We start from the raw sequence: 12,650 nt of genomic DNA on the forward strand, positions 1-12,650 counted from the left end.
GATTGATCCCGTGTTTTAATTTTGTTGTTTTTTTAATTTTTGTCTTTTACCAAAAAGGATTAATCTTCCCGTTTTCAAGGCCTTTGGCACTGAAAACGGGAAGATTGATCCCTTTTTAGTTTTTTATTTTTTTTTATATTATTATTATTTTTTAAAAATGTTATATAATTTTTCATTTTAACCCTTTAAATGTTTATAATTACATTTTTGTTTTACTGGTTTTTTGCACTTTAACCCCTTATTTCTTTTGTAATTATTTCAATAATTTATTTGTGGTCTCTCATTTTTTTTAAATTGTTTTATTTAAATATAAAAAATTATTTGAAATTTGAAATATTATTGTTAATTATTAAAATGGGAATTATTTAAAATTATTTTATTAATATTTTGAATATTATTTTTATTAGAGTGACAATTATGGAAGTAGGAATTATTGAAAACTATTTTTATTATTATTAGTAAATTATTATTATAGTGAGAATTATTTTCAATTATTTTGTTGATGATTTCATTATTATTAAATAAGGAATTATTTCAAATTATTTTATTAATATTTTGATTATTATTATTAGAGTGGGAATTATTTTAAATAATTTTATTACTATTTTGATTGTGACAATTATTGAAGTAGGAATTATTGAAAATTATTTTTATTATTATTATAGTGAGAATTATTTTCAATTATTTTGTTGATGATTTCATTATTATTAAAGAAGGAATTATTCCAAATTAATTTATTAATATTTTGATTATTGTCATTATTATTATTATTATTATTATTAGAGTGAAAATTATTAAGGTAGTAATTATTTAAAATTATTATTAGAGTGGGAATTATTTTAAATTATTTTATTAATATTTTGATTATTATTAAAGTGACATTTATTAAAGTAGGAATTATTGAAAATTATTTTTTATTATTATTAGTAAATTATTATTATTATCATAGTGAGAATTATTTTCAATTATTTTGTTGATGATTTCATTATTATTAAAAAAGGATTTTTTAAAAAAAAAATTATTTTATCAATATTTTAATTATTATTTGGGAATTATTGAGGTAGGAATTATTCGAAATAATTGTTTGATTGGAAATTATTATTATTATTATTATTATTATTATTATTATGGAGAAGGTAAATTTAATGCTTAGATTTCATGTGGTTGTGTTTTATTTTTTATTTATTTTAAATTAATTAATTTTTTTTTATAGCCTGAGTTCTAAGATGCAACATATTCTTATTGTTGAACTACCAACTCAAATCATGGATATTTTAAAAGAAGCGGAGTTTTCACATGTAGCTCAAGTTCTTCATTTTCATATTGATTCTAATTTTATCAGTGCATTAGTGGAGAGATGGCGACCAGAAACACACATTCTACTTGACTTGTGGTGAAGCAACAATTACATTAGAGGATGTGGCATTATTTTGTTGATGATTTCATTATTATTAAAGAAGGAATTATTCCAAATTAATTTATTAATATTTTGATTATTGTCATTATTATTATTATTATTATTATTATTATTATTATTATTATTATTATTAGAGTGAAAATTATTAAGGTAGTAATTATTTAAAATTATTATTAGAGTGGGAATTATTTTAAATTATTTTATTAATATTTTGATTATTATTAAAGTGACATTTATTAAAGTAGGAATTATTGAAAATTATTTTTTATTATTATTAGTAAATTATTATTATTATCATAGTGAGAATTATTTTCAATTATTTTGTTGATGATTTCATTATTATTAAAAAAGGATTTTTTTTTAAAAAAAAAATTATTTTATCAATATTTTAATTATTATTTGGGAATTATTGAGGTAGGAATTATTCGAAATAATTGTTTGATTGGAAATTATTATTATTATTATTATTATTATTATTATTATTATTATTATTATTATGGAGAAGGTAAATTTAATGCTTAGATTTCATGTGGTTGTGTTTTATTTTTATTTATTTTAAATCAATCAATATAGCCTGAGTTCGAAGATGCAACATATTTGCCTCAGTTGAACATCCAACTCAATCGTGGATATTTTAAAGAGCGGGAGTTTTTCGCATGTAGCTCGAGTTCTTCGCCTCCATCTACTTCATTTACTCACGATGCAGCTGGCGGACACGCAAACACGAAACGAGCCCTTGCTTGACTGGGATGGTGACACAATCACATTTTGACCAGCCAGCCAATCTGCGCAAAGCCAAATGTTAGCTCAATGACTCATGCCATTAATAGTTAACCCAAGTAACAATGCCACATACTCTAATGTAATTGTTGCTTCACCACAAGTCAAGTGGAATGTGAGTGTTTTTGCCCGTCATCTCTCCACTAATGCACTGATAAGAACAAAATCAATCTGAAAATGATGAATTTTAGCTGCATGTGAAAACCCCGGTTCTCTTAAAATATCCATGATTTGAGTTGGTAGTTCAATAATAGAAATATGTCTGCACCTTAGAACTCGATTAGGATGTAAAAAAAAATAATTAATTAATTTAAAATAAATAATAAATAATAAATTAAACACGACTACATGAAATCTAAGCATTAAATTTACCTTCTCCGATAAAATCAATGATATATGTTTGTTTTGATTCCGTAATAATGCCATTTAGAAAGATAAATTAAAATTAAAGGAAGAGAAGAGAAAGAAGAGAGTTGTGGCAATGAAAAATAATAATAGATAGATTCTCAAGGTGATGATGGTATTGGGTTAGAGAAACATATTTATAGTTGGAGTAATAATAATAATAATAATAATAATAATAATAATGAAATCATCAATAAAAATAATTTAAACAATTTCCTCTCTAACAATTATTTTGAATAATTCCTACCTCAATAATTCCCAAATAATAATTAAATTATTAATAAAATAATTTGAAATAATTCTTTTTTTAATAATAATGAAATTATCAATAAAATAATTGAAAATAATTCTCACTAAAATAATAATGTACTACTAATAATAAAAAATAATTTTCAATAATTCCCACTCTAATAATAATTTTAAATAATTCCTACTTCAATAATTCCCACTCTAATATTACTAATCAAAATATTAATAAATTAATTTAAAATAATTCTTTCTTTAATAATAATAAAATTCTCAACAAAATAATTGAATATAATTCTCACTATAATAATAATAATAATAATTAACTAATAATAATAAAAATGATTTTCAATAATACCTACTTCAATAATTATCATTCTAATAATAATCAAAATATTAATGAATAATTAAAAATAATTCTCACTTTAATAATAATTTTAAATAACTCTTACCTCAATAATTCCCACTATAATAATAATAATAATCAAAATATTAATAAAATAATTTGAAATAATTCTTTCTTTAATAATAATGAAATCATCAACATAATAATTAAAAATAATTCTCACTATAATAATAATAATAATAATTTACTAATAATAATAAAAATAATTTTCAATAATTCCTACTTTCATAATTATCACTCTAATAATAATAATAATATTCAAAATATTAATAAAATGATTTAAAATAATTTTCATTTTAATAATTAACAATAACAATTTTAATTTCAAATAATATTTTATATTTAAATAAAAAAATTGGGTTAAAAAAATCACAAATAAACTATTGAAATAATTACAAAAGAAATGAAAGGTTAAAGTGCAAAAAACCAGTAATTAAAAACATTTAAAGGATTAAAATGAAAAACTGTATAAATTTTTTTTAAAAAAAATAATATAAAAAAATAAAAAAACTAAGAACAGGATCAATCCAAAGGCACTGAAACCGGGAAGCCCGTTTTCGTAAAAGACAAACAAATTTAAAAAAAAATAAAACACTGAAAACGGATCAACCTTCTCGTTTTCAGGCAAATGCCGGAAAAAATGTTCTTATTTTCTTTAAAAAACACTAAAAACTGTTATTACATTTCCTGTTTTATCTAAACTCGTAAGTAATTTAAAATATACTTATTTTTATAATTAAATAAAAAAAATTATATTATTAAAAAAAGCCCCTAATCGAAAAAGACCACAACAACAACAACAACATTGCAAGACAGTAATTTGGTGATAAAGGGTAAAATAAAATACCTACTGCAAAATTACCTTGTGATGATGCTTAATATAATAATTAGAGAGAAAACTCACATAGCAGAATTAAATAGAATTTATCATGTCAAAGTGAACATCTAAATTGAATGATCAGTCATGAACTAACAGGGTTGCCGTTTAATTTGGGAAAAGGGTCTTGTTTCCGAAGAACTACAACTTTACTCTTGTGAGCAAAGTAACCTTTCATAAGATTCTTGTATATGAGGATGGACACTATACATTCCACCTGCATTGATAAGAAAAGCAGTGCATTAGCTATATCTCACAAATATGCACAACTTCAAACACTAAAACATCGAATATAATGATCGAAAACCTCATCGATATCCATGTCCAATTCAAGCCATTTTAAGGCTTTTACTATTGTTTCCAACTTCACTTGATGTGCTTTGGCAGGATCTTTTTGCTTTTGAATTATATGGCTGAAAGAAAAGAATTTGGACGGCAGAACAAAATAACTCAGTAGTGTAAAGCACGAAAACAATGATACTGGGTTTTATATGCTTAATGTACACCTACATTTTCTTGATCAATCTTTGATAAACCTGAAGTTCTAGCTTCTCCAAGACAAGATACACGCCTGATTTTAAGAATCTGAAGATCCAATAGCTCAAATTAGAGGGAAGCAATTATTGATGCATTCAAACAGTCTAAGATGAAATACCGTTCTTCATGTTCTACAAGAGCATGTCTAAGAAGCCGGAGATCACCCATTTTTAATGCTTTCACAATATCTTTGTACTGCAAGATATTAAAAATTATGCACAACATAAAGAAACTGCAAACATTAACACAAGCTGAAACAGTACAGTTGTATAATGTAATGCAAAAGGAAAAGGTAAATGATATTCCAGTGTGCCATGGGAGAAACTCTTGGCCCCATCAATTGAGGATGGCATCACTAAGCAAAAACCCAGTCATTTCCACCCTTCACTTCCACCATGGAAGAGATGGAATTTGTATTTAGCTATATATCAATTTCTGGTCCTCAGCTTCTTCAGGGAAAACAAACTTCCCTTCATGTTGTGATTCTTATTTCAATTCCTATTTTGCTCCGACATCAAACTGAGTTGTTTATTCCATAGCCCATGGACCAGTAGCTTAATGATTAAACAAAATTGCTTGTCTAAAGAAGCATAAATGAGACCAAGGGAGCATCCTGATCCAAACCAAGCAACTTACTTTGTTAATTACTTATGGGATCATTCAAATTTGAGAAGGAAATGATAAGAGGATGTAGCACAAATCAAGCAGTTTATGAATTCAAGCTTAACACCACTATCAATAAAAACAAAATATTCAGATTTCAAGCATACAGTAACCAGCAATATGATAATCAACATAGCGGATATTGTGTCATAGGTAAGCTTCATTTCATGCAGTATTCGAAAATTTCCATACAAAACACTAAGCCCATGCTTGGTTTAGTGATCTAGTTTCCTCTTTGGTTACCTTAAAATACTATGCTTTATTCTACAGGTGACCACTAAAACATCAAAGAGAAGCATATTTCAGTAACTATAACAGTATCAGATCAGGCCATCATAGTCCTCATTTAACATAGAAATATGTAAATGCACATGCCCTCATATGTTATATATTTGCTTGTTACTTAAAACAAAAGAGAATGCATACCTCAACCAGATTATACTTCTCCAAAAGCCACATTTTTGGCAAAATCCCTATTGAGAGCTTTACTGGAATGAGGTACTTCAAAATCATCCTAAGTCCAATAAATTTAAAAAAGATCTGGGTTAATAAGAAAGTCTGCAAACAACTGAATATTCTAACAGAGAATGACAATCTAGAGTTGACTTACACCAAAAAGGCCATGCTAAATAGAAACAGGAAAGAAAATCTAAATAAAGAGGAGTTGTTCCTTATCTTGAAGAGATAAAGTATAAATAAACCAGTTTGGAACGAATGGATCTAGGAAAAGGTCTGCTCAGTTGATACCTAACTACAAGGCCATGGCCTGAACCCAAATCCTAGTTTGGCCTTTCACAAGCAGGCACAATATATTAAACATATGACCTGGCCAACACAATGCATCCCTACCAAACTATAAATACTAGCTAGTTGCTGCAAATTAATAAAATGTGAGAACAGGTAATATTAAATTCCTTTTCCTTTAGTAGGTTGCGATTAAAACATAGATAAATGAATATATATACAGTGTATGCAATGAATATTCCAGACCAAACCTCATGTTAGCCGTTCTCTGAGGGTTGCAATGCATTAAAGCATACATCAATTTTTCATCAGCCTGTATCATTTGAGAAGGTAAGAAAGCAGATCACTTCAACTGTTTGTTCTGCAGAAGTGTGACATCCAAACACAGATATTGTGAAGCTAACCAACCATTGGTTTATGCATATACATAACTAGTATAACAGGATTCGAGAATATTGAAAAACCATTGCGACAGTCCAAGAATAACAAATAATACATGATAGGGAAGGAATAACCGAATAACATTTTAGAACAGCATTCCGTTTAACTATATATTACGTTCTAGTCACAAGGAAGTCTAGGCTTCAATCAGAGAGGAAATTATAAGGGCAAGACAAAAGCACGATGTATGTTATGATGATTTTTTATATCAGAACTTCCAGTTTTTTGCTTTACCACAATTTTGGTTCTGTTTTGCATTTACAGTTGTCTCAGAAAAATTTTATTGAAACATGAAAAGTGCCTTTTAAGGCCATAGACTCTAGGAAAATTCACAATTAAATCAATAGACTAATTAAAATAAGATTACCAAAATTTTCGCTCTGCTTGATGTTTATGGTTATGTCAACATTTTTCTTATTGGATGTAAGGTGATTTTAAGATAATAGATTCATGGAAAATTCACAGTCACATCTAAACCTGACTATCATGCCAACTCTCTGTGTAAAACAAATGCTGCTTGATGTAATCCTTGGCACCAAAAGCTTATCAAGAGCTTTGCTCTTGTTAAAAACTATAGATTTGGCCAGAACAAGCAGAAAATTTAATTGTTTTGCAAACCATCAAGAAAGAACTCATGATCTAAATAACTCAAAGCAGGACAGTAATTAAATTATTATCCTGCTTCATTTCTTTCCAGTGTTGATACAAGATATCCATGAATTCATCATGTGTTTTGCTGATTTGGTTAGATCAAAAGGGCCCATACATTTTGTTACATGACTTTGCCAAACACTGCTTATTATTTGATGCATTTTTTTTCTTTACCATAAATATGCAAAATTAAATTTATATTGCATTAAACTAAACATTTATGAATAATATATCTGACCAATTTTTTTTCAATTATAAGTCAAAGCAAGGTGATTTGTTTCTCCATTTCATGTGTCACTAAAATATCACCAAGAAAGTAACCTATGTAGCACAATGCTGGAGAACTCATTTTATTTACTGAAAGGGCCATGCAATCATGAAAAATAACTTTAAGCATTTGGATCACTTACTGCAACAAAGTTCTCATTAAAGACTTCCAATCGACCTGTATAATACATATACGTGACCTGAAGTACAATTGAGGTAAAAATAAAAGTAGTTATAGAGATAAAACAACTTCATATGCTAGAATGAAACAACAAAAGAAAATAGATGTACAGTATAGTTCCCGTCAACAGTTAGAGTAAACCTAACTAACCTTATCTCTAACAGGAAACTCCTCGAACTCAAATATCCGAGCAGTCTCAATACTCCGTATTACACTTCGGCACAAGTGCACTGTGCCAAGCTGCAACATGTTAACCCTCAAAAATAAGAAATGAAATTTATACTTCATGTTTGCTGGAGAAGAAAGGACCCATGCACCAAGGGGCAAATTTGACAATAACAGAAACCTAAAAAGAGCATCAACTAAGCACATGCAGGAATAACCTTGAAGTATATTTTGAACAATTGGCAGGTTACATATAAAGCTCCAACACGTTTTGAGCTTTTACCCTGCAAAACAAATGGCCATCAACGCGAAGAATGTACAGAAGCACATATGTAAAAGTTTGAAGGCAGAATTATCGATCAAATGGAAAGACATAGATAGCCACTGATAATCATAAATACACCTAAAAAAAACCCCACAGTTTGTTTGAGAAGTAAACCCATACACACAATTAAAGAAGTAAATAAAAATCAGGTCAAAACATAATTAAAAATTAGGCACCACTTGAAAATATATAAAACAAAGAAACAAGATATGTTTGAGTTTGTTTTCATCATTGAATAAAGTACAAAACAAAGTTGCAATTCAACACATGATATAACATCCATCTCATGCAAATAACACAAGCAACTACCAAACACCCTAGAAACATGAACACAGAACATCTGCCAATAGGTGCATTACTAGCCTATGACAAGCACAACAACGTAGAGGACATAACCCGACTTGGTAAAGATCAAAGTTGAACCCTTCAAATAAGAACTCCACCTTCCAATTTGATCGAAATTATTAAAGTATAAAACAAAATCAAATCAAACATTACCGGTGTTTTTCTCAATCAATGGGATCTAAATTGAACTAGGCTTAGCCTCATAAATGATTCTGTCAATCATACAAATCATGATGTAGAAAGATGATTGATATCATTCATTCCAATTAAATTTAAGGTTGGATCTACTATATTCATTTCCCAAACCTGAACAAGCTACCCCAGAACTCCATGGATTATCTCCACCCAATGGCTTCTTGTCTTGAGAGGGGAATCAAAATTATTCCTTGGTTTTGTTTGTTCCAATTTAATTTTTTATTCTGACAGGTCACAGGCTCTTTCACCTTGGAAAATCATACAGTTACCTCAAGAGGAGTTAGCTACAGCAACCGATGATAAAAATACTGACTCCTTTTAATCCTCTAATAGCAAGTGTCTGTTTAAAGTAACATACAAGTAAAATAAACGAGAATAAACTCCATAATTTAGTCACACTGATCATATCAGCTCAAGATATTTATAGTTTGATAAGCATGCTTGCTATGGAAAATCCACATGTTATTGAGGTATAATTGCAAATCTTAATAAGGAAACAAAACAATGCAGAGAATTTGACTAAAATGTATCTCACAAATGAAGTATGTAAGTAGATCATTCCTTCAATTGGAGAGAGAACTAACATGACACAAAAAAATGGATTCTGACATCTAGTCAGCCAGGCTTAGGTCCATTAGACAGACAACTAAACAAAGTGTTTTAGTTGAACCTTCGCTAAATCCACTTGGGTAAATGTCAATCTCATTACATAGTTAGATCATCTAACAAAACAAATTTGGTGGGCCAAAACTAATAATGCACCCGGGTATGATCATTTAATATAGATTGATCTAGTCAATGATCTAACACAAGAAAATTGCATATAAATGTAAAGAAACAGAATAGCTGCTAACATGATTTTCCATGAGAAGAAAAGGTACACTAAATTTAGGGCATAAGGAAAAGGGAATTTTGGCACTCAATGTCAATTTTATCAGGAATTTCAGCACTCAATGTCAACTTTATTATTGTGAATTTGTGAATTCAATTTTAGAAAATAATTCAAAGAGAGAATTTTGGTTGGTTTAAGTAAATCATGAAATATTGTGAATAGACAAAATAAAATATAAGAATTATAGGAAAGAGTAACTTAATAATTTTCACAATGTTTTATGACTTCAAAAAGTTTTTAGTGCAAATATGAGTATTACTTGTTAATCATGCAGTTATGTCATGCTTACCCATGTCCCTCAAAGTTACCAATTTCCACAAATTAGTAACTATCATAAATAACAGAATAATAAAAAAAAGAATGTTGCCGTTCAAAAGGAACAAAGGAAAAAAAGCTTATCATTGCTAGGAAAATAAATACCATTAGTATGATGAATATTCTTGTTATATAGATCAATAATAAAACAAAATCCAGTCATAAAGAATGGCACAATCATAAAACTTATCAAAAAAAAGTCCAGCACTCTGAAGCAAAAAATTTAGAAGGGCTAAAAATCCATACAGCAAGCACCCCGAAACCTTTCATGAGGTATGAGCCAGCTGCTTTCAATTTCTCTGGGTTCTTTCCAAGTGAAGCCAGCTCCCTGTCAGCCTGCGCAAACAAAACCAAAATCACTAACCATCAAATTAGAAACCAAAAAAAGAACACAAGAACCGCAAAAGCAAGCACCTTTTCAGCAAGAATACGAATCTCGTAAGCAACACCGTACAAGGGTTCCAGCGCCCACGCGGATTCCCAGTTGCGGAACTCCTGCAAAAACGCACTGCAAGCCCAACACCAATCAAGAATCAAGAACCAAGAACAGAAGAGAACCAAAAGAAATAATGAACAAACAACCAACAAACCCTACTTGGCGGATTTCTCAAAGTAAACGTAAGCATCAGCGAAGCGCGCGGCGCGGAAGCTCTGGAGGCATCGGAAGAGAGGGGAGACGATCTCAGACAGCAGCTGCGATTGGTCATCAGCTTGATCGACCAACCGGAGCCAGTCAGAGAAAACGTCGAGGGCGTGGGCGAGGGAGACGAGGAGACGGGAATTGGAGGAAACGAGGAGGAGAGGCGTGAGGGAAGGACCGTCCTGGTTCAACACAGCGGTGGAGAACTGGGAGAGGTAGTCGGTTATCCGGCGGTGAGCTTCGCCCATGCTTAGGTAGGCCATGGCGGGGGCCGGAGCTCCGCCGGCGGCGGCGGCGACGACGACGACGGAGAGGGTTAGAGATTTCTAAAGAATGAAGACACTGGGTTTGCTCATGATGGGACTTTAAAATGGAGGAGCAAAACGAAATATGTGAAATTTCAGGATTGGTCCTTCAACTATTTATGAATATTCACTTTTGGTCCCTACTTCCAAAGTTTTCAAGAATTTGAATTGACTTGGCTAATCTCATGTAAGTTGACTCACCCAAGACTTTGAGTGAGTTCTTTTTTTTTTTTATATATTTATTACAATTTTAATTTTGTTAAAAAATTGTAAACTAGGCAGAGTTTGTAAGTATATGTACATATATAGGTTGAAAAATCAAACTATTGAAATTTTTATTTTTATTTTATTTATTTATTTATTTTGGTCTAGCCAAAAAGTAAAAAAATTTATTAAACTTAAAACTAATAGGAAAAAGACAACAAACTAATCATGAAATGGATTATACAACCTACAAAAACAACTTGCACTAACAACCAAAATAGTTTCATCTATAGAGCTGTCTTAATCACCAATAACAGCCAACTAAATAGGAGGAAACCTACAGTTACCTTAACATCCCAATAAGAGATACTCCACTAAGATGCATCCACCAAACAGGCCCCTAGCAGCATCCACAAGTTTCTCTAAATCACACAAAGCCAAACCAGTAAACACCAACTAATCATTAAAAACCATACTAGCCAGTCATTAGCCATTATCAACTAACATAACTACCTAATTTTCATGAGTGCACAGACAGTAAACAATATCAGCAGAAGAAATCCATGTTTCCAGCTACTCTAAAAAAGAAAACTACAAAAACACAGTACTACCTACTTAAAGAAATATGCTTGATCAAGGAATTGAAAATGCTCAAAATACCTCAACAACATCACCTCCGTTACTTGTCTGAACACATCATCTGTAGTTAGAAATTTCTCCTGGAAATCACCAAATTCCTTGCCCTCCATAACATGTATACACAAGTAGAATTTGGCGTTCTCCTCATCCTTGCCAATAAAGTTTTCCCATTAGCTTTCTTTAAGAACCAACTAATTTCTCTAGACCAAGTGAGGCCTTCTATATATATTCACAACCTTCAACACTTTAGACCAAACCTCCTAAGAAAACATACCATTAAAAAACAAATGATCAATTCTTTTACTAGCACTATTGCATAGCACACAATTATTAGAGATGACAACCTTCCATTCATACAATCTATTCCTTGTCAGTAACTAGTTGCTCAATACCAACCAAAAAACAAACGAATGTCTTGGGACATTATAGTGAGAACACACCAGTTTAGCCCAACAAATTTTTTGCTCAGGCTGTGTTAAACTCTTACAAACGCTTCCCACATTGAAGATCCCTTTTCCTAGCCTCCACAAAATGCAATCTGTTGAATTTTCATTAATAGCAAAAATTTGTTTCAAAAAATCCTCAACTAATTGATACTATATTAGAACCCAAAGCAGCTTGCAAAACCCATCTGTCATCCTTCCAATAATCTCAAACACAAGCTTTCTTTGAGATTATTGAACCTCTCAAGTTATTAAATGGAAACAAATCCTCAAAGGATTGTCCAAAGCACTACTGGTAATACCAGAAAGTGAATCTCTTCCCATCACCTAGTTTGTATTCAAAAATTTTGTTAACATCACTCCTAATCTTCAATAAATTCCCCTAACTCTAGCAACTATCAGCTATCTTCGTGATGCCCCAAAAACTCAACTTCTTCAAGTTTATTTTTTATTACCCAAGTGGCCCATAGGGTAGGTTTTCCCTACACAAGACCCCAAATATATTTAGTTAATGATGCTTGGTTCCATATGTGTAAAGGTTTAATACCCAAATCACCACTCATCTTG

The 12,650-nt window shown here is 30.2% G+C and overlaps 1 protein-coding gene across 1 annotated transcript; it reads right to left on the minus strand.

The window, feature by feature from the left end:
* Window positions 1–4,200: 4,200 nt before the first annotated feature.
* LOC120263637 (enhanced ethylene response protein 5) lies at window positions 4,201–10,755 on the minus strand. The gene is made up of 12 exons (XM_039271604.1): window positions 10,448–10,755; window positions 10,267–10,360; window positions 10,099–10,188; window positions 7,999–8,064; window positions 7,766–7,855; window positions 7,578–7,634; window positions 6,327–6,388; window positions 5,758–5,845; window positions 4,787–4,863; window positions 4,642–4,716; window positions 4,439–4,544; window positions 4,201–4,348 (listed from the first exon to the last, which is right to left on the minus strand). Exons 1-12 carry the CDS (start codon window positions 10,753–10,755, stop codon window positions 4,217–4,219), a joined length of 1,245 nt encoding a protein of 414 aa, XP_039127538.1. The 3' UTR covers window positions 4,201–4,216.
* Window positions 10,756–12,650: the final 1,895 nt, after the last annotated feature.

The sequence above is a fragment of the Dioscorea cayenensis genome, chromosome 6 (genome assembly GCF_009730915.1).
Source record: "Dioscorea cayenensis subsp. rotundata cultivar TDr96_F1 chromosome 6, TDr96_F1_v2_PseudoChromosome.rev07_lg8_w22 25.fasta, whole genome shotgun sequence".
NCBI classification, from domain to species: domain Eukaryota; kingdom Viridiplantae; phylum Streptophyta; class Magnoliopsida; order Dioscoreales; family Dioscoreaceae; genus Dioscorea; species Dioscorea cayenensis.